General features: G+C 44.1%; 1 protein-coding gene across 1 annotated transcript in view; it reads right to left on the bottom strand.

Annotated features, from left to right (window-relative positions):
• Positions 1–8,225: 8,225 nt before the first annotated feature.
• Positions 8,226–22,130, bottom strand: part of MORC2 (MORC family CW-type zinc finger 2) — a 55,759-nt gene continuing 41,854 nt past the window's right edge. The window contains 13 exon segments of the mRNA XM_049788897.1: positions 8,226–8,381; positions 9,464–9,614; positions 9,616–9,642; positions 13,365–13,458; positions 13,557–13,651; positions 13,653–13,687; positions 13,737–13,834; positions 14,455–14,597; positions 15,975–16,043; positions 17,091–17,126; positions 17,129–17,227; positions 18,296–18,679; positions 18,763–18,837. Of these exon segments, the coding sequence (XP_049644854.1) occupies positions 8,311–8,381; positions 9,464–9,614; positions 9,616–9,642; positions 13,365–13,458; positions 13,557–13,651; positions 13,653–13,687; positions 13,737–13,834; positions 14,455–14,597; positions 15,975–16,043; positions 17,091–17,126; positions 17,129–17,227; positions 18,296–18,679; positions 18,763–18,837 (1,377 nt within the window). The 3' untranslated portion in view covers positions 8,226–8,310.

Here is a 22,130-nt window from a genome sequence, read left to right as displayed (position 1 = left end):
GAGATAGCATGGAGGTAAGGCATTTGCCTTTCATGCAGAAGGTCACTGGTTTATTTTTGTTTTTGTTTTTGGACCACACCCGGTGACGCTCAGGGGTTACTCCTGGCTACACGCTCAGAAGTTGCTCCTGGCTTGGGGGACCATATGGGACGCTTGGGGGATCGAACCTCGGTCCATCCAAGGCTAGCGCAGGCAAGGCAGGCACTTTTACCTCTAGCGCCACCGCCCAACCCCAAGGTCATTGGTTTGAATCCCAGCATTCCATATGGTCCCCAAGCCTGCCAGGAGCAATTTCTGAGTGTGGAGCCAGGAGTAACCCCTGAGCGCTACTGGGTGTGACCCAAAACCAAAAACAAACAAACAAACAAAAACTAATGGAGCCAGAGTGATAGTAGTGATAGTAGCATTTGCCTTGAATATGGCTGATCCAAATTCAATCACTGGCATCCCATATAATCCCTTAATCCTGCTCCCCACACACACACAAAAGGAGAGGGAAGTGATGGGATTAATTTTACTTCAAAGAGCATGTTTGTTTTGTTTTTGAGCCGCACCTGGCAAGGCTCAGGGAATTACTCCTGGCACTGAGCTCAGAAATGATTCCTGGCAGGCTCTGGGGACCATATGGGGAATACTGAGGATCGAACCCTGGCTGGCTGTGTGCAAGGCAAATGCCCTACCTACAGTTATCGCTCTGGCCTTAGGAAGCATTTTTTTTTACACTAAATTGAATTCAAAGAAAGGCAGAAGATAAGTGTTATTCTAGAAGTAGAGAAAATGTTAATATTCCCAGTGAAAATATTAAAACAATAGCAAGTTTTTAATAGTTTAATAGTACTTTCTGGAGATAGACTTTGATCAGCAAAGTATTTAAAAACCATACTTGACCATACAAGGAATAGGGATACTAATTTTTTTTAACATAACGAAGAACGTTCTAGTCATTCTACCATTGAAAATTTATTTTATTTTATTTTTAGGGTGCTGGTGCTTGAAACCAGAGTTCAAGCCTGTGAGCCATGTGCCATACCAAGTCATATCCTTGACCCCCATATTTCAGCTGATCTAAAAGAAGGCAGGAAAGTTAACGTGAAAAATGCTGTTAGGTTTCGGAATAAAACTTTTTTAAAGGATAGAAATAAGTCACTCGTGCATCAATAAATCTGTAAATTTAAAGGTTGGAGAGATAATAAAGAAGACAGAGCACTTACTTGTCCCTGGCATCCCATATGGTCCCCTAAGCCTACTAGTAGTGATTCTTGGGCAGAGTCCTGAGCATCATTAGATGTGGCTCAAAAAAAGTCTACCAACTTTTGGTTTTGTTGTTGGGCCACACTTGGCAGAGCTCAGGGGTGTATACTCCTGGCTCTGCGCTTAGGGGTCATCCCTGGCAGTGCTCAAGGGACCAGATATGTTGAAGGGGATCAAACAACCCAAGTTGTCCGCTTGCAAGGCAAAAGGCCTACCCACTGTACTATTGCTCCAGCTCCAAAGTTTACTTTGTTTTTGGGCCACACTCAGCAGCACTCAGGGATTACTTTTTACTCTGTGCTCAGAAATAGCTCCTGGGGGCAGGCGAGGTGGCACTAGAGGTAAGGTGTCTGCCTTGTAAGCGCTAACCAAGGAAGGACAAAAGGAAGGACCGCGTATGGTCCCCCCCAAGCCAGGGGCAATTTCTGAGTGCTTAGCCAGGAGTAACCCCTGAGCATCAAACAGGTGTGGCCCGAAAAAAAGAAAACAAAACAAAACAAAACAGAAATAGCTCCTGGCCGGCTCGGGGACCATATGGGATGTTGGGGAACCTATGTGGTCTGTCCCCGAGTCAGCAATGTTGACAAATGCCCTACTGCTATGCTATCATTTCGGCCCCCAAAGTCTACAAATTTTAAGTTAAATGCTTTAGGTTATAAATAAATAAATAGAAATAGTAGGGGCCGGAGAGATAGCATGGAGGTAAGGTATTTGTCTTGCATGCAGAAGGGTGGTTCAAATCCCGGCATCCCATATGGTCCCCAGAGCCTGCCAGGAGCGATTTCTAAGAGTAGAACCAGAAGTAAGCCCTGAGCGCTGCCAGGTGTGACCCAAAAAACAAATTATATATATATAATATATATACATATATATAATATAGTAAATAAAAAATCCAGCTTTATGCCATTACAAGAATACCTAATATATAAGTATCCATACAGAAGAGTTCAAGACAAAAATAGAGTTCAAACTAAGAGTTCAAGACAAAAAACATTACTAAAGACCAACTTCTAGAAATAAAGAAAACTCAGTTGGTAATAGGTAAAATTGACTCAGGTTATGAAGCTAGTATGAACCTTATACCATCTCAAAAAATAATATGAAATGAACACAAGGATAAATGGGTAAAAATACCATTATAATAGATGATTTCAACATCTCCCTGTAATGAGAGCTAAAACAAAAATTATCAGAAAGATTCCAAGCACTAAGAAAATGAGGAGGGGGGGCTGGAGAGATAGCATGGAGGTAAAGCGCTTGCCTTTCATGCAAGAGGTCATCGGTTCGAATCCCAGCGTCCCATATGGTCCCCTGTGCCTGCCAGGAGCAATTTCTGAGCATGGAGCCAGGAGTAACCCCTGAGCACTGCCGGGTGTGACCCAAAAACCACAAAAAAAAAAAAAAAAAAAAAAAAAAAAAGAAAATGAGGAGGGGCTAGAGAGTTTGATGCCAGGAGGAAGCCCTGAGCACTGTCAGGTGTGACCCAAAACCAATAAATGGATTACAGGGTATTGCACAAAATTGAAGAATACGTGTTTGAAATACACAAGGAGCATTTATGTTACCATATTTTGGAACAAGAACAGTAGTAGGCTATGGTATTTGTCTTGCATGTAGCTAAGCTACAAACCAGGCTTGAATCCCCAGTAACACCACGAGGCATAGATAGCCCTGAGTAAAGAACCATGAGCAGCCCTCTGAATACCACAGCACAAAGTAAAACAAAACACCAGAGATCAGCCAGTCAAAAAGCCTCATCAAATTTCAAAGGACTGTAGACAGACTTCCCAGACAGATCCCAATGAAAGTAGTTCAAAATAGTTAAAGCTAATCAAAAACAATTTTTATATTAAGATCATGAACCAAAGAAATAAGAGCAAATTATTTTGTTTTGTTTTGTTTTTTGGTTTTGGGGGCCACACCCATTTGACGCTCAGGGGTTACTCCTGGCTATGTGCTCAGAAGTTGCTCCTGGCTTTGGGGGGACCGTATGGGATGGGGGGGGGGGATCGAGCCGAGGTCCGTCCTAGGCTACTGCTCGCAAGGCAGATACCTTACTTCTAGCGCCACCTTCTCTGCCCCCAAAAATAGCAAATTATTAAAATAATTATTTTTATTTAATTGTTCTCTTTGGTTTGTGGTGGAGGGGTGGTGGTGGTGGTGCAAATTATTAAAATAATTATTATTAAAATATTAAAATTCTATTATTAAAATAACTTCTATACGAGAAGTTAGAAAGTACAGCAGTACACAGGAAAATTTGTAACATTAATAGCTCTTATAAAGAAAAAGATTAAAATTTACCTACACACCCAATATGAGTATGAAAATGAACATTTGGCAAACTCAAAGACCCCGAAAATAAAGAGGAGCAAGGGAGAATTTTGCCCCTCTTTTCAACCAAAGGCAAATCATGGGGTTGTACCTAAAAGGAGTTCAAACCCATGTTTTGCCCTTTCAATCCCCAGCACTATTCACTGCCCTTTACCACTACTTTTTTTTTTTTTTTTTTAGTTTTTGGGTCACACCCGGTGGTGCTCAGGGCTTACTCCTGGCTGTCTGCTTAGAAATAGCTCCTGGCAGGCACGGGGGACCATATGGGACACCCGGATTCGAACCAACCACCTTTGGTCCTGGATCAGCTGCTTGCAAGGCAAACGCCGCTGTGCTATCGCTCTGGACCACTTACCACTACTTCTTGATGTGGCCCAAAAACCAACAGAAAGAAGAAATCTTAGGTGTTGGAAAAAAAAAATGGGGGCGCAGCACAGTAAGGTGTTTGCCTTGCAACGCAGTTGACCTAGGACAAACTGTGGTTCGATCCCCCAGTGTCCCATTATGGTCCCCCAAGCCAGGAGTGATTTCTGAGCGCATAGCCAGGTGCAACCCCTAAACGTCACCAGGTGTGGTCCAAAAACCAAAAAAAAAAAAAAAAAAAAAAAAAAAAAAAGAAATCTAAGTGTTGGAGGGAAAGTACAGGGGCTAAGGCTATTGTCTTGCATCCTATCAACCACAGTTCATTCACGTATTGTTCCCTGATCACCTCCACGATGATATGCTTCCTGTCCATTCTCATGCTCCCAGGATCAAAAGTATTAAGACATTCCAAAGGAAGCCTCAGAGGTCCTTTCCATCTTTTACAAAGAACCCTTTAGTAGAAATCTGAGAATATTTCCAGCAACTTGTTAACTGCAACCAGTCCTTTAGAGCCAGACAGTCATTTCAACAGGGATAAGTAGCCAGTGGATATCACCTTTGTGATTTATGAAAATGCTAGAAGTTTAAACTTTCAGTCTTTAGAGGTGTGAACATTGGGACAATACTGCTTGAACCATAGTCAACCTCTATTACTTAGAGGAAGCAGGTACAACAAAAGCTAAAATACAGTGTCACATGAATATCAAGTTAGAACCAGAATAGTTTGTCTCAGACTTTGCTTTCCTTTGGTGTTAACTTAGTATCCTTGCCTGGTTAAAAAAACAACAGTGGGGCCGGGCGAGTGGCGCTAGAGGTTAAGGTGCCTGCCTTGCCTGCACTAGCCTGGACGGACCGCGGTTCGATCCCTGGCGTCCCATATGGTCCCCCAAGCCAGGAAGCCAGGAGCAACTTCTGAGCACAAAGCCAGGAGTAACCTCTGAGCGTCACCGGGTGTGACCCAAAAAACAAAACAAAAACAAAAAAAGTAGCACCTGTAAGAAAGGATGCTTGGAAAAATAACCTGTAATCTGTAATCACAAAGCATTAGGACCCTAAAAACAAACAAACAAACAGTATTGATCCTAAACCCACGGGACTTTTAAGAACTGAGTAACCAGGTTTCATCTCAATTTTAAGTGTCCCTAACCCAAGATTTATAAGACTGCAGCCCTGTCCTCAGAAAAGAAAGTTGGCCAGTAAAGATGCTTAATTTTACTTTAGTTTGTTCAACTAAAAAAAAAAAAAATCATTTTGTACCACTTGACTAGTGATCAGTTAAAAGGCTGCATACTGCCAACTGTATTGGGGAAAATGCACCACTGGTTTGCTGAAGCTGAAATCCTTTTTTTTCTGAAATGTATATTAAGACTTTTAAAGTAACTACCACTCTTTTCTTCCCCAAATTTACTACATACACGTTTTTGGTTTTGGACCATACCCAGTGGTGCTCAGGGGTTTACTCCTGACTCTGGGCTCAGGAATTATTTCTGGCAGTGCTATGGGGGACTATGAGATGCTGGGGATCAAACTCAGGTTAACTACAAAACAAGGCAAGCACCTTACTCACAAGCCCCATATTCATTATTATTTAATTATTATTATTTGGTATTCGTGGGCCATATCTGGTGACGGCTCAGGGGTTACTCCTGGCTTATACGCTTAAAAATCACTCCTGGCTTGAGGGACCAATATGGGATGCCCAGGGGATCAAAACACAGTCCATCCTAGGCTAGTGCCCAGCAAGGCAGATGCCTTACTGCTCACGCCACTGCTCAGGCCCCTAAATTACTATTATTTTTGTTTGTTTGTTTTTGGGCCACACCCAGTAACGCTCAGGGGTTACTCCTGGCTATGTGCTCAGAAGTTGCTCCTGGCTTGGGGGACCATATGGGACACCGGGGATCGAACCGCGGTCCGTCCAAGGCTAGCGCAGGCAAGGCAGGCACCTTACCTTTAGCGCCACCCGCCCGGCCCCTAAATTATTATTATTAAAAAGCCAAAATGTTTATCATTGAGGTACTTCCTGCTACATGGCAGTACACCCAAGACAATAAAATACTCTGTGACTATTCAAAATAAAAGTAGATTCATATGCATTGTTCTCAAATAAGCTCCAAGATATACTAAGTAGAAGGAGGCAGAAATAGAACAAAGTGGGTAAATGCTTGGATGGATAACTCGCTCCAGAAAAAAATGGTGAGGGGAGATTAGAGGATTATTTCTTTTTTCATGGTATAAAATTCTGTACCTTAAAAAAATCATATGCATGTATTATTAATGAATACAAACTAAAGGTTCCTTAAAACCAACAGTGGCTGTACTCATTCACCTTGCAGTCTTTTTGTGTTAAGACCCTTTTCAGTCAAAGATCAAACCCATTTTTCTCTCCCAAGTTGTTACACAATTCCAATAGCTTATCTCCGAACAAGGAAGAGGAAGAGACTGCATCTTAAACTCATGCAAGGAATGGTGACAGCTCTGCCTGGGAAATAGGCTGCATTTAGCCTATAACTATAAATTTAAACAACAATATGCACATTCAACTCGAAGCTAAAAACATTGACAACTTAGAGTATTTCAATGTCTTTGCAAGTGTATGAGATTAAGACAGAAATGATGATGATGGAAATCAAGAACATAGAATTCACAGTGGTGGAAAAATATGAAAAAGAAATAAGGTATTTTACTAAGAAGAAATCAGACCTACAGTTCAGGAGTCTCACCAGGTAAAAACTTTATAATATTGCATTTTGATTACAGATGTTCAACTTAAAAACTTGAGGGGCAAACAGAACAGTACAGGGGTTAAGGTACTTACTTGCCTTGCAAATGTTGCCAGCCCCCATTCAGTCCCCTGGCATCACATGGCTCCCCCAAGGATTCCCAGAAGCAACCCCTGAGCACAGAGCTGGAAACAGCCCCCAGCACTGCTGATTGTGGCCCCAATACTCCTTCCTCCCATAAAAACCCTTGGAAGTATTATCCTCTAGTTAAAAAATGCAGACCTCAACTTCCTGTAGACTGAAATAATGGTTTGAAGGGCAAAAACAGACTATACGCCGACTGGGAATAGAAACGTGTTGTGAGGAAAATCAAGGCTCTTGGAGAAGAATATTTGAGTGTTTTTTTCTAGGAAAAAAAAAAAAAACCCTCCCCAAGAATGTCATTTAGGGAAGCCTAAAACATTCAAGTCACATTAGAGACTCTGGGCATGTACACAAGTAAACAAGGACTGTTGATTCTAGAGTGGCTTATTTCCTTCACCAGCACTTTCCAATCTTTTGGTTGCAGAGGGTAGAGGCATGGATGTCAAAAACACATTGTGAAGTTTGAATCACAAATACAATGTCAGTTATTATGCCTTTAGAAACTCTAAGTCCCCAAAGAGAGTGGTAAAGAGAGCTGGGGGAAATCCTCTTTTTCCGCTGACAACTCCAGAGAAAACTCCAGCATCTCTTACCTTTGACCCTGAGAAATTGAGGGACACAGGTGAACGAAGTAGCCATGGAAAGAAACTTCCTTTGGAGTTCCTATGTCCCACACTCAGGGCCCTTCCTTCTAGCTACTGGATCACTGAATGGGCATGGACAGAGAAGAAGCAAAAAAGGAGTGGGTTCTCCACATCAGCAGATTTCTCAAGATCCTTCTAGAGTAACAGACTGCAGCCTCACCAATCAGCAGTCTTAAGGGGGTCAATTAGAGCACAAACATTTGGTGTACTACCCACACCAGCGCTGTGATTAATCCAAATTAGATCCACAGTTCACTGAGGCAACCACTCCTGCAGGGAGAACTTGGGTGGTAAAATGAGTGGTGAACTGGAGGGTCTCTATTTCCGACGCTATTTGGGAACACAATAATCAAAGACTGATAGCTGCTCTGAATGACACTCAGATCTGCTGAATGAAATGGGAGCCATGAAGGAGGGCCACTCAGTGCTGAGCCTTTTCCAGATCCTAATTCCCTTGAGGGGAGCTAGGTGAATGGGCAGGATGAGCAGCAAATGAGGGGTTGGGGTGGTATTTTTCTCCCTCCACCACACCAATCCCTCAGATCCATTGTGGTTCATCCAGTTCAACCTCTCTGGCTGATCCTGGATTTGGCATATTTTAAGAAGCCAGGAGTAAAGAAATGGCATCCTGGTTCTGTCCTTTGCACTCAAGTTATAAGAAATAATTAAGGTCTCACAGCAAGCACAGCATTATTTCTTTTTAAAAATAAATTATTTATAAACTTAGGAAGATTCAAAGAATCAGTATTTTTTCCTCCAAAAGCGTCCACCAACCAGTAAATGAAACACACCCCTTCCCATCCCTCAGGGGCACTCTGCCTTGAGAGAGCTGATCTCTGGCTCCAAAACTCTTAGTCCCCCTTGGTGATCAGATCCTCGATGTAGGCATCCAGCTCATCATCTGTGTTGATGTCTATGTCCTGGAACAGAGGGGCAGGGTCAGCTGGAGACCAGAAGACAATTGGAAGGGAAAAGGGGAGGAGAGGGAGAGGGAAGGGATTTCTATCCTTCCAGCCCTTTGCACATGAGCCCAGAATCCCTTTATTCCTCAACCCCAACCCTCCACCCATCCAAGCTTTTTCTATCTGGCTTATGCTTTCCTTCCCCTCTTCAAGTCCCTGTGCATAGATGATGGCCAGATTTCTTTTTTTTTTTTTTTGGTTTTTGGGCCACACCCAGTAACGCTCAGGGGTTACTCCTGGCTATGCGCTCAGAAGTTGCTCCTGGCTTGGGGGACCATATGGGACACCGGGGGATCGAACCTCGGTCCATCCAAGGCTAGCGCAGGCAAGGCAGGCGCACCTTACCTTTAGCGCCACCGCCCGGCTGACGGCCAGATTTCTAGTCTGAAACTCATTGTAAAATAGTTCACCTTTTATCACCTTACTTCAAAACTGGAAGAATTATCCTTGTTTCTATCAAATTACCTAAATTTGCTCAGTTCTCTCTCCTATTACCCTAAGATCTTCTCTAGGAATCTCACTCCTCACCAGTGTCCTGCCTCTTCTACCCACTGAACCTTCCCACCTCATGCTTTGGATCTTGCTCTTTCCTCTGCACAACCCTATTTGCTAAATAGCAATTCATACTTGTCTCCCCCGCCACTGCCCACAGTTACAAATAAAACATTTATTTTACCTAGCTCACCAGTACCCACATGACAGGTACAGAGCCTGCACTGAAGGACTGAGACCTAATACTATCTGGGCGTCATCTGCAAAGTGAGAACTTCGCTGTTTTATGGCTTTGGAGGAACTGCTTGTACATGAAACTGTCTAATACAAGGGCCAAATGTTTGATACATCGGGTCTGGCTGGGATGAAGCCCAGTCAAGCCGCAAAACCTCCAGCCCTTCTTGTCAGGAAGCTGTACAGTCAGGTTCGAAACACAGATGCCTGTGGAGTGGGGAAAAGGGTGCAGGCGGTGCCCATGCCCCCCACCCCCCCCGAAATACCAGGTAGTCCAACTGCAATGAGAGGCCTGCCATGGCTCACCTCCTGCACCTTTGCAAAAGCGCCACGATATTAGTCCTCAGCTTCTGCAGCTTCTCTTCTGTCTCCCTGAGCTTCCTCTGAGATATACGTAGGTTCGCCTCAGCAGCTTCGGCCCGTTGCTCAGCACAGCTTCGGTAGGAATGGCACAGATTCTGGAGTCCCAACTTCATACTGCTTGAGGTACTCATTCTGTCAGGAGAAAAGTCCAATGGGGAAAAGCCAAGAGTTCATAAATATTCCCAGGCATGAACATGAGGATGCTCATGCTCTTGTCATACCCCAAGTAACAAGTGGTCCTTCTAGCTCCCAGAAACAAAGACCATCTGTTGTGGAGCTGACAGACAGGATCAAACATGTAGTTTGAGATTGGCTGTGCAAGAGGCAAAACAATTAGATAACAATAATCCAACTAAGAACTAATACCTCTAAAAATGTATATGTAGCATCAGTTTTACTACCATTCCTGTATCTGAAACATTAACCAAGAGTTTTTCTTCAGTAACTTTTTTCCAAATATATGTGTCAATGAAATGTTCAATATAAAAAAGTTGATATAAGGGCCGGAGAAATAGCATGGAGGTAAGGCATTTGCCTTGCATGCAGAAGGTTGGTGGTTTGAATCCCGGCATTCCATATGGTCCCCTGAGCCTGCAGGAACGAATTCTGAGTGATAGAGCCTGGAGTAACCCAAGTGCTGCCCAGGTGTGACCCAAAAAACAAAACAAACAAAAAAAAAGTTGATGTAGGGGCCAAAGCAATATAGCACAGTGGGTAGGGTGTTTTCCTTGCATGTTGCCAACCACCAGGCTCAATTCCCAGCACCCTCTCTGGTTCCCCGAGCTGCCAGGAATAATTTCTGAGCACAGAACGAGGAGTTACACAGGTGTAACTCCTGAAGCGCAACAATGTATGTCCCAAAAACAAATAAGCAAAAAGTTTAGGTGGTATCTCTTTTTTTTTGGGGGGGGGGGGTTTGGGTACACACCCGGCCCAGTGCCTCAGGGGTTACTCCTGGCTCCATGCTCAGAAATTGCTCCTGGCAGCATGGGGGGACCATATGGGACGCTGGGATTCGAACCGATAACCTCTTGCATGAAAGGCAAACGCCCTTACTTTCCTCCATGCTATCTCTCCAGCCCCTAGGTGGTATCTCTTTAGATTTAAACATTTTTAACTTGGTTAGATGGGACGGAGGGATAGCAGGTAGGGTGTTTGCCTTGCACGTGACTGACCCGAGTCTGGTCCCAGCATCCCATATCGTCTCCCTGGAGCTACAAGGAGTAATTTCTGAGAGCAGAGTAGGAGTCATCCCTAAAATGCTGACAGGTATGGCCCCCAAATAAACAAAATTCAACTTTTTAGACCTGCTGGTTTGTGCTGGATGTGTGTAAAAACAAAGTCTTCTCTAGAATATACGCTCTAATACCACGCCTGAAACATAAATTAGGTACCAAAGCAAACAAGTAACCCAAACCTAAACAGCACAGCAAAAAGTGTGAGCAGGATTCAGAATGTCTCTATATAGTTTTTAAAAATAAAACAAGAGGGCTCCCAGAAGAATAAATAGAACAGGTGATTATGGGTTTGAATATGCTGAAAAAATGGTATTACTAACAATACCACAAATACAAAATGAACAAAATACTATGGTATTACTTTTCAGCCATACCACAACTAAAAATGTACTGTACGAATGCAAGCCATGTATGAGCACTACACCAACCATTAGTGCAAGCCACAGTGAACATGTGTGTAAACACCCAACATGGATATATTCCAGTAAGCACATGTGTGTGTAATCCTCTGTACCAATAAAAGGTGAAAATAAACACGTAAGAAAAAATTATCTGAATCTAATTGCCCTGGATTTATTCCAGGATTTATTCCAGTAAGCACAATGTGTATAATTCTCCTGTTACAACAAAAGGTGAAAATAAACACATAAGGAAAAATTGTTTGTATCTAATTGCCTGCTATCAAAATTTAGTACAACAAGAAATGACAGTCATTTCCACAATGACAAGAGCTTCTTAGGAAGCCATGATGAAGTCTACTAACAATGCATGAAAGAAACCTGTCCTAAGAAGCACCCTGGGTGGTACAAGTGAAAATGTGAAACGAATAGGCTTTTGACTTGCATGCAGTTTACCAGGGCTCTGTCCTTGGCATTCCATATGGTCCCCCAAGTACCCACAGAATGATCAATTCCTGAGTGCAGAGACCCTCTGGAGTAACCCAAGTATCACCTGATGTAACCCAAAACAACCTCCAACCCCCAACAAAAAAGCACTTGTGTTTAAATGTACACTTTATCACAAGCAGATCCCCACTCATTCTTTTGAACCTCATTTCCTTTGTAAAGGTAAAAGAGATCAACTCTCCGTGCAGTTTCTAATTTCAGAAAATTGTACCTAGAACACTTATTAGCTATTTTCTACTATTTGTGGACCAAGGGGAAGAATAACCGCCCTTTTCACTGTCAGTTCATTCTCACCATTCTAGTTTCATTCCTATTCCTTCATTTTACAATCAGACCTGGCTGCCTTTCAGTGGTCCTCAAACTATGGCCCGCGGGGCCACATATTGTATTTGTATCTGTTTTGTTTCTTCATTGCAAAATAAGATATTTGCAGTGTGCATAAGAATTCATTCATAAGTTTTGTTTTTACTAATAGTCAGACCTTCCAATGGTCTGTAGGGACAATGAACTGGCCCCCTCTTTAAAAAGTTTGCATGTGTTCTGTCCACCCATCTTACCCCAAACAAACTCCTCTTAGGATAGGATTGGCAGACAATTTCTAAATAGAGCATGGCCACATCCCTCTCTGTACATAATCTGAATTTATTTTTGTTTGTTTTTTGGGTCACACCCGGCAGCACTCAGGAGTTACTCCTGGCTCTACGCTCAAAATCGCTCCTGGCAGGCTTTGGAGGACCATATGGGATGCCGGATTCGAACCATCATCCTTATGCATGCAAGGCAAACGCCTTACTCCATGCTATCTCTCCAGCCCCCATAAGTCTGAACTTTAATAGTAGCCTAGAGAAGATAAAGCTCAGAGCCTAAAAATATTTGTTTATAGGGCCCTAGGCAATAGATGTTTTTTGACTCCTAGCCTAGACATGGTTTATTCTGACAATTCTGTCAACTCAAACCTTTTGCTGGCCTTCCATATACATACCAGCTTAATCACTGAGCCTACATGATAAGTTAAGACCCAGGCATTCAAAATATAATGCTCTCAGGCCCCTTCCTTCCTAAATGTTCACCATGGCTGGCTGCCTTGATCCTGACTGCCCTCCCTTTCAACCCTCTGAATCTTTGCTGGAGATATGTCCCCTCAGTTCAAACACAACTCCTGTCACCAAGCACCCTGCCAAACCTTATATTTTCTTCAGAGGGTTCACTCTGCAGCCTCTACTCATGTAAATAGCACTTAGTGGTCTAGCCCCATGTCCCAGCTATCTGAGTATCCGCCAGGTGACTCTACTGAGAGTTTATCTCTACTGAGTCTTAGTCCACAGAAAAAGAAAGTCTGGGGCCAGAGAGATAGCATGGAGGCAGGCGTTTGCCTTGCATGCAGAAGGTCAGTGGTTCAAGTCCCGGCATCCCATATGGTCCCCCGAGCCTTCCAGAGTTGATTTCTAAGCATAGAACCAGGAGTAATCCCTGAGCACTGCTGGCAACAACAACAAAACAAAGGTCAAGGGGCCAGAGCAGTGGCGCAGTGGTAGGGGTGTTTGATCTAGGATGGATCGCACTTTGATCGCCTGGTGTCCCATATGGTCCTCCAAGCCAGGAGTGATTTCTGAGTGCATAGCCAGGATCTCTGAGCATCAACAGGTGTGAGCCAAAATCCAAAAAACAACAACAACAACAACAAAAATAGCAAAGGTCAAATCAGACTCACCAGAGGGAATGTTATCAGCTCATCCGCATTCATAGTGCTCAGCTCTTTTTTGGAGACAGGGTAATTTGGAGGTAGGAAATACAGTAAACAATTCCTAAAGAAGAAAGAAGGGGGTAAGGAACAGAAATTCAGATAGGGACAGAAGCAGGTAAAGCATCACCTTGGTCTTACAGAAGAAAGGACAAAACGTACCGGATGATCTGAACTAGCAAATCAATGGTCTCATGGTTGATGTTAGGGGCAGTGGTGTCAGGTTCAATGCGGGACACACTCGAAGTGGAGGGCTGTTTCTGCCATAGCTACATTCTCCTGGGCAACAGTTGCTGGTGCTGGTGTTGGTTCTGCTGCTGGTGCCGGTTTTGGTGCTGATGCCTCTAAACTCTTCCCCTCCCTCCTGCTGTGTATCAGGACTTTGATTCTCCGGAGAAGGGGGCTTCATTAGCCGAACATCCTCACTGCCTTTCTCTACCCTAAAAAGACATATACCGTATTTTCCGGCATATAAGGACGACTTTTTGAAACAAAAAAAGTCAACCAAAAAATCGGTGGTCGTCTTATACACCGAGTATTATCCCAAAAAATGTTTCAATATGCGCTAAACGGAAAAATTGTCTGAATATTGCCACAAAACGAATTTTCCAACTCGATACTGCACCAATCACTGCAAGGCTGCTCGGACCGCCTCCCTGACTCAGCCAATCCAAGCAGGCTTTTTATGCATGCAAATTAGACAATGTTCTGGACCTGAATCTACACTGTAAAAAGCCTGCTCAGATTGGCCAGAGTCAGAGAGGAAGTCTATTACAGTATAACCTTTGAACCTCTGCTTGTTGTGATTGCTCACTGTGTGGTACATACAGTTGGCAGCACAGGAACGTTCTGATACAGCGAATATAGGCCTAAACCTATGTTTTAACTGCAAAATTAGGGGGTCGTCTTATACGCCCAGTCGTCTTACATGCCGGAAAATATGGTAGGTCCTTTTGTTGTCACGTGTCCCTTGGTTCCCAGAATGGACTGCCTCCAAGGGTGCTAGAGTTAGTCTAACTCTACCCTTGCCAACTTTGTCAACCTCTTTGAAGGAGCATACCAGCGGTCTCTTGGTGTTGTATCTGTGGGCACGTAGTCAAACTTCACCTTCCACCGTACTGCATGCTTGCCCACTTCCACAGCTGTGACACGGCCAGTGTACCACTCCCTGTTCACACGTACCTCCACGTGCAGTCCCTTTATCTGTAGATGGGAGCACTGAAAGTCAAAAACTAAACTACTTGATGCTATGGAGAGTCCAGAGGCACTTAGCACACAACAACACTTCGTTTCATCCCCAGTACTTCATATGGTTCTCTGAGCCCCCCACCAGAAATGAATCCCTGTACACAGATGGGTATGGCTCCAAATAAAAAAAAATTAAAATATAGTCCCCCCCCCCCCCAAAGTCAATAGTCATTAGAAAAAGCAGTCACATGGTTTGCTTGATTCCCCTAGCTGTTTGGTCCCTCCATATGCCTAAGAATATGAAGCCTAGTCACCATCTCCTCCTCCGTATGCCATGAGAATACCAAAGAACATCAGGGTGAATGACCATTACACAAAACAACCAACAAATTATATTAAAAATCAGGGCCGGAGAGATAGAATGGAGGTAAGATGTTTGCCTTGCATGCAAAAGGATGGTGGTTCAAATCCCAGCATCCCATATGATTCCCAGAGCCTGCAGGAGTGATTTCTGAGCTCATAGCCAGGAGAAACCCTGAGCGCTTGCTGGGTGTGTGACCCAAAAAACAAAAACAAACAAAACACAAACAAAAAAATCAATTGAGGGACAGAGAGCGTGCAGAAGGTCAGTGGTTCGAATCCCAGTAGCTCATATGGTACCCCAAGCCTGCCAGGAACAATTTCTGGGCATAGAGTCAGGAGTAACCCCTGAGCACTGGCGGGTGTGATCTAAAAAAACAAAAACAAAACAACAACAACAAAAAATCAATTGAGGGCCACAAAGATATCACAGTGGTAGGGCATTTGCCTTGCTTACAGTCAACACAGGACCAACCGGGGTTCAATACCCAGCATCCCATATGATCTCCAAAGCCTGCCAGGAGTGATTTCTGAGTGCAGAGCCAGAGTAACCTGAGTGCTGCCAGGTGTCCATTCCCAAAATCCAAACAAACAAAAAGTAATTGAAGGTGAACTGAGAGATAGCATAGCACTTACTTTGCACATCAACCCAAGTTCAATTCAAGCATATATGGTCTCCTGAGCACCACCAGGACTGATCCCTAAGCTGAGTAAAGTTGGGTATTGGCTCCCCATCCCCAGTAACCTTATAAAAAAAAAGGGGGGGGGGGAATGAAAGGAAAGAAAGAAGGAAGAATGAAAGGAAGAAAAGCAGGTAGGCAGGCAAGAAAGGCCGGCAGGCATTCAAGTGTTTCATCTTCAGAATTCTTTTTAGGATTACACTTGAAACCACTAATGTACTAGGGCCTAGAGCCAAAAATACTCCAGTATCTTTAGAATAACAAGCTGCCATTCTGGCTGAGAGAACCGACTGAGAGAACCTTTACACTGTCCCATGTCTCCTACAGGATGCCAGGCACAACCCCACTCCACCTCCCCTTTCTCACCTTTCTGAGCACTCTTGAGATCAGCTGGGTCCTCTTCCCCAGCACTATCTGAGAGCTGCAATGAAGAACAGAATCAAGCTTTTGCTAAGAGCAATCAGTTGTCTCTTCATTCTGTGTGATATGGCAGTTTCAATCACCATGCCTTCCCAAATGTCACTTTCAAAATAGACTGTCCGGGGCCCGGAGAGATAGCACAGCGGTGCTAGTCTTGCAAGCAGTCGATCCAGGACCTAAGGTGGTTGGTTCGAATCCCGGGTGTCCCCATATGGTCCCCCATGCCTGCAGGAGCTATTTCTGAGCAGACAGCCAGGTGTAACCCCTGACCACCGCCGGGTGTGGCCCAAAACAAACAAACAAACAAAAAAATAGACTGTCCTATGTTATCAGATACCTTTATGAGCAAGATAAAAGGCTAGAACATTTCAGATTCAGAACAAAGGTTTCAAGTCTCCCAGACCTAGTCAGTGTGATTTGAGGACTTTGAATACAACCAGAAGCCAGTCTCACTCAGGATGGGATCTGAGGGCCAGAGGACATAGCCTAATGGGGAGGGCACTTGTGTTGCATGTGCTAGACCAAGTTTAGTCCCTGGCATCACATATGGTTCCGAGTACTGCCAAGAATGATTCCTGAGTGCAGATCCCGAAGTAATCCCTGAGCCCCGAGTACTGCCAAGTATGGCCTAAAACCATGTCTCCCTCCCCTCCTCCGGACCCCAAAAGATGGAATCTGGCAAGCCGGGTAAAAATCATCTGAATGACTGAGAGTCCCTATAATGAATAGAAATCAGGAAGGCTATTGTCATGAAGCATACATAGTAGTGCTATAAAAATCTGCAGGTGGCGGGGGCCAGCGAGGTGGTGCTAGAGGTAAGGTGTCTGCCTTGCAAGCGCTAGCCAAGGAAAGGACCATGGTTCAATCCCCCGGTGTCCCATATGGTCCCCGCAAGCCAGTGGCAATATCTGAGCGCATAGCCAGGAGAACCCCTGAGCATCTAACGGGTGTGGCCCAAAAAACCAAAAAAAAAAAAAAAAAAAAATTTTTGCAGGTGGTGATCCAGACTAAGAGGTTATATCAGGAACCTCACCATAAAACCTCCTACCTCATTTGAATCCATCTTTTCCTCTTTTTACAGTAAACTTTGCCCCGCTTGGGCCTCTCCTTCCTTCTGTCAGCTTCATTATCAGCTTCCTCTTCATCAGAGACTATAAAAGTTCGCTTCCGCCCAGAAGAAGTAGCCTAGCACATGAGAAGAGGAATGTGAGAGCTATTAGAACTAACATGGAAAGATTGTGTAGTACTCAGCAACCTCTTGCCCTCTGCCCACAAACCATCACAGGAATGGGAGGTGTGGAGGTGTATTTAAGTGTGTGTGTGTGTGAGTGTGAGTGTGTGTGTGTGTGTGTGTGTGTGTGTATATAAAGAAGAGTTTTAAAGATTACCTCCTTTTTTTTTTTTTTTGGTTTTTTGGGCCACGCCAGCGGTGCTGAGAGGTTACTCCTGGCTATCTGCTCAGAAATAGCTCCTGGTAGGCATGGGGGGCACCAGTATGGGATACCAGGATTCGAAACCAACCACCTCAGGTCCTTGCAAAGCAAACGCTGCTGTGCTATCTCTCGCACCAGATTACTCCAATTTTAACCTGCTTGTCTGTCCCTGCCAACAATGACCTACCTCTCAAGATACATAAACCATACAAAGCTCACCATGATTGTTTTTCCCCTCCAAGTTATCCACTTCTGCCCACAGCAAAGAAATCAACTGGGTGATTCAAAACTCAATAGGAAATCGACTTTTCCCCGTGCCCAAGTATCTTCAGGTATCTAGAAATCCAGCTTCTTAAACTGTGAGTTGTTATTGTAACTTTAAAAAGTTTTTTAAATAAATTTATGATTATCAGTAAATTTTTTGTTTGGTAGGTTAGACAATACAGCAGGTAAGGCAACCCCAAGAACAACCACATATGTTCCCCTGAGCCTCATCAAGAATAATCCTTGAGCCTATTAGTCATGAGTAAATCCTAAACAGAGCCTAGATGTGATACCCTTCACCATAAAGTTTTGTTTATATATATATTTCATATACCTAAATAGCTATGGTCACATATAACTTTGGCAAAAAGGAGTCATGAAGAAAAGTTTCAGAAGTTCTGCTCTAGGCGCCATCTTCCATGGTCAGTGGAGATGCTTAGCTTCCATGAGCTCCACTGGGGTAATTCCAGTACAGCTTTGACACCACCTAATTCTATTCACTTTCAACAATAGCACAGATTAGGACTTGAGAAAGGAAGATGGAAAAATATCTCACCACAGATATTTTATTGGGTGGTTCTGGTTTCTTGACCACTGGAACCTTGATAATTCTGGGTGCAGGGACCTCCCGAGGACTCTTGGAATTGGGCAGCACAGATGGTGTTAGCGGCTGCACCCCAGGTGTGGATCGGGTTGGAATCTTAACTACAATGTTAGCAGGCTTTCGAGCTGCCTCAGGAGGCTGGAGCAGCTTTGATGTACTGGCCTCTTCCCGGGGTGGTGTGGGGGCAGGCGGTTTTGGAGAACTGCTAAGAGCAGTGGTCTTTCGAGTCTGGATGGCTGACTTGGGAGTATGGAGTGAAGGGGGTCTGCTTGGGGCATTCTTGATCACAGCAGGTAAAGGGGGTGACCGAGGACGTTGAGGTCTACGTGGAGGTTCCTAAAAGATGTGCAGAAGAAGGATATTTATTAATGCCAGTAAGAGATGCCTGTGAAAAATTCTTGTCCTGCCTTGGGTTTTACCTCAGTGGAAGGTCTAGTGGTTACTTCCAAAGGCAATTTCTTCAGGTCAGCTTGGGAGCGTATGGATGTGGTTTTCTGCAGGGCAAAAATGATGATAAAAATAGTTAAGCAGGGGCCAGAGAAATATTGGGGAGCGTATGGGTGTGGTTTTCTGCAGGGCAAAAATGATGATAAAATATTTAAGCAGGGGCCAGAGAAATAGCATGGAGGTAGTTTGCCTTGCATTCAGATGGATGATGGTTCGAATCCCCGGCATCCCCTATGGTCCCCCCGAGCCTGCCAGGAACAATTTCTGATCGGAGGGCCAGAAGTGGCCCCTGAGCGCTGCCCGGTGTGACCCAAAAACCAAAAAAAAAAAAAAAAAAGGCAAGCAAACTTCTTGATTCCTCTATATGTTGTAAACAGCAGAGAAATAAAGAAAAGCTGGACCTCCCATTCTCACTAGGGAGACAAAAATTAACCACTAGAAAATTACAGAATTTAAGTGATCAGAAGAACAACTGAGAGGCCAAGAAAATGTGGCAGAAGACTAAATTCCTGTAAAGCAGGGGTCTTAAACTCGTGGCCCTCGAGCTGTTTGCGGCCCTCCGTACAACATTTTGTGGCCCTGCCCTAGAGGAATCTTTTTCTGTTTTGTTTTGTTTTAGTTGTTTGGATCACACCCCCCCAATATTCAAAGCTTACTACTGACTTTGCACTCAAGGATCACCCCGACTTTGCCTCCTGCGGCCCCCCAGGTAAATTGAGTTTGTAAAGAAAAAATGGTCAGAATCCTATTGGATAAGGTAAAGAAGGAGAGCAGGAATTCAGTAGATAAACAAGAGTAAGACATTCTGGGTAAGAGATTCTGACTAGATAGTAGAGGAGGGAGAGGGAAAGAAGAGAGGAGAGGGGAGAGGGGAGATTGGAGATTAGAGAGGGGAGAGGGGAGAGGGGAGGGGAGGAGGGGAGAGGAGAGAGGGGAGAGAGGGGAGAGGAGAGAGGGAGAGAGGAGAGAGGAGAGGAGGAGAGAGGGGAGAAGGGAGAGGGGAGAGGGGAGAGGGGAGAAGCTTTCTAATAACTAGTTGAAACTACAAATATTTTGAAAAATGGCAAGTCAATGAAAAAAAATAACCCTGTGGGGCCAGAGAGATAGCATGGAGGTAAGGCATTTGCCTCTCATGCAGAAGGTCAGTGGTTCGAATCCCAGCGTCCCATATGGTCCCGAGGCCTGCCAGGAGCGATTTCTGAGCGTAGAGCCAGGAGTAACCCCTGAGCACTGCCAGGTGTGACCCAAAATCAAAAAACAAAACAAAACAAATATATATATATTTTTTAAAAAAAAAAAAACATGTGGGGGCCAGAGTGTTAGCATAGCGGTAGGGAGTTTGCCGTTGCACATGCTGACTCGGGACAGATCTGGGTTCGAGCACCAGCATTCCATATGGTCCCCCGAGCCTGTTCAGTAGCGATTTCTGAGTGCAGAGCCAGGAGAAAGCCCCACGCACCACTGGGTAATGGCCCCAAAACCAAAAACCAAAAAAAAAAAGAACCAGGCCATATAAGAACATAATGGGAAAAGTGCTTGTCTTGCCTTACATGTGACTGACCTAGGGTTCAATCAGTAGCACCCAATATAGTCCTAAGTCTTACCAGAAATTAGTCCTGAGTACAACCAGGTATGGCCCAAACACCAAAAACTAAACTGTTAAAAATAAAAACACAATCTAATTTATAGCTGTGTTCAAAAACATAAAAATACCTAGGAATTAACTTATCAAAGAAGGTGTAAGATGTACACATGGAGGGGCCTGAACAGTAACACAATGATAGGATGTTTGTCTTGCAGCAGCTGGCTTAGATTAGATCCCCGGCATTCCATATGGTTCCCATCCTTTGCCTGCCAGGAGTGGATTTCTGAGCTCAGAACCAGAGTAACCTTGAGCGTCACAGGGTGCTCTGTGCCCAAAAATCAAAATAAAAATATTAAAAGATTTACAGATGGGAAACTGTAAGTTACTATAATAAATACACCAGAATACAAGGAATTAGAAAAATTTGTTCATGGCTTGGGAAAAACTGTTACTATTGTCATCCTACCCAAAGTATTATGCAAATCAAAGCAATACTCCCTGTCAAAACACCAAGAGCATTCTTTTTTTTGCTTTTTTGGGTCACACCTGGTGATGCTCAGGTGTTACTTCCTGGCTATGTGCTCAGAAATCACTCCTGGCTTGGGGAACCATATAGGACCCTGGGGAATCAAGCTGAGGTCTGTCCTAGGTTAGCGCGTGCAAGGCAAACGCCTTACCGCTTGCAACACCACTCCAGCCCCTGTATTTGTTTTGTTTTGTGGCTATACTTAACAATACTCAGGGATTACTACTCCTGACTCTGCTTTTAAGAATTTCTCCTGGGGCCAGAGAGATAGCATGGAGGTAAGCCATTTGCCTTGTATGCAGAAGGTCAGTGGTTCGAATCCCGGCATCCCATATGGTCCCAAGCCTGCCAGGAGCAATTCTGAGCATAGAGCCAGGAGTAACCCCTGAGCGCTGCTGGTGTGATCCAAAACCAAAAACCAAAAAAAAAAAAAAAAGAATCCCTCCTGAGCGCAGAGTCAGGAGTAACCCCTGAGCACCACCGGGTGTGACCCAAAAACAAACAAAATAAATAAATTGCGGAGGCCAGGAGCAATAATACAGTGGTAGGGCATTTGACTTGCATGTGGCTGATCCAGGATGGATCTGGGTTTGATCCCCGGTGTCCCACATGGTCGTTGGTCCCGAGCCATCAGCTATTTCTGAGCACATAGCCAGGAGTAATCCCTTAGTGTCAACCGGGTGTGACCCAAAATGCCAAAAAATTAAAAAATAAAAAAAAATTGGGAACCGTTTTTATTGGTGTCAAACAGCACTGTACAAAGACTTAATCCAGCTGTGTTCTCTGACAACCATTCAGTACTAGGGATCAAACCTTGGATTGTACATGCACAACAAGCACCCCAAACAGATGAGCCATCACTATGGTCCACATTTAATAGGTAATTATAATATGTTTAAAGTATGGGCTGGAGCAGTGGCGCAGCAATAAGGCATTTGCCTTGCATGCGGGCTGACCTAGAAAGAACAGTGGTTCGATCCCGCCAGCGTCCAATATGGTCCCCCGAGCCAGGAGCAACCCTGAGCATCACTGGGTGTAGCCCAAAAACCAAATAAAAATAAAAAAATAATGTTGAAAGTATATATAGCTAAGATACTTATTTCCAGAATTTTAAGGCACTGTACATAAATTAGAACTTCCTGTTTAAAACAAATTTAAAGGGGCCGGAGAGATGCATGGAGGTAAGGCGTTTTGCCTTGCATGCAGAAGGACGGCGGTTCGAATCCCGG

This window comes from Suncus etruscus, chromosome 15, assembly GCF_024139225.1.
Source record: "Suncus etruscus isolate mSunEtr1 chromosome 15, mSunEtr1.pri.cur, whole genome shotgun sequence".
Taxonomy (NCBI): domain Eukaryota; kingdom Metazoa; phylum Chordata; class Mammalia; order Eulipotyphla; family Soricidae; genus Suncus; species Suncus etruscus.
Note: the sequence above shows the minus strand (reverse complement) of the source record. Positions and strands in the feature narration are given on the sequence as shown.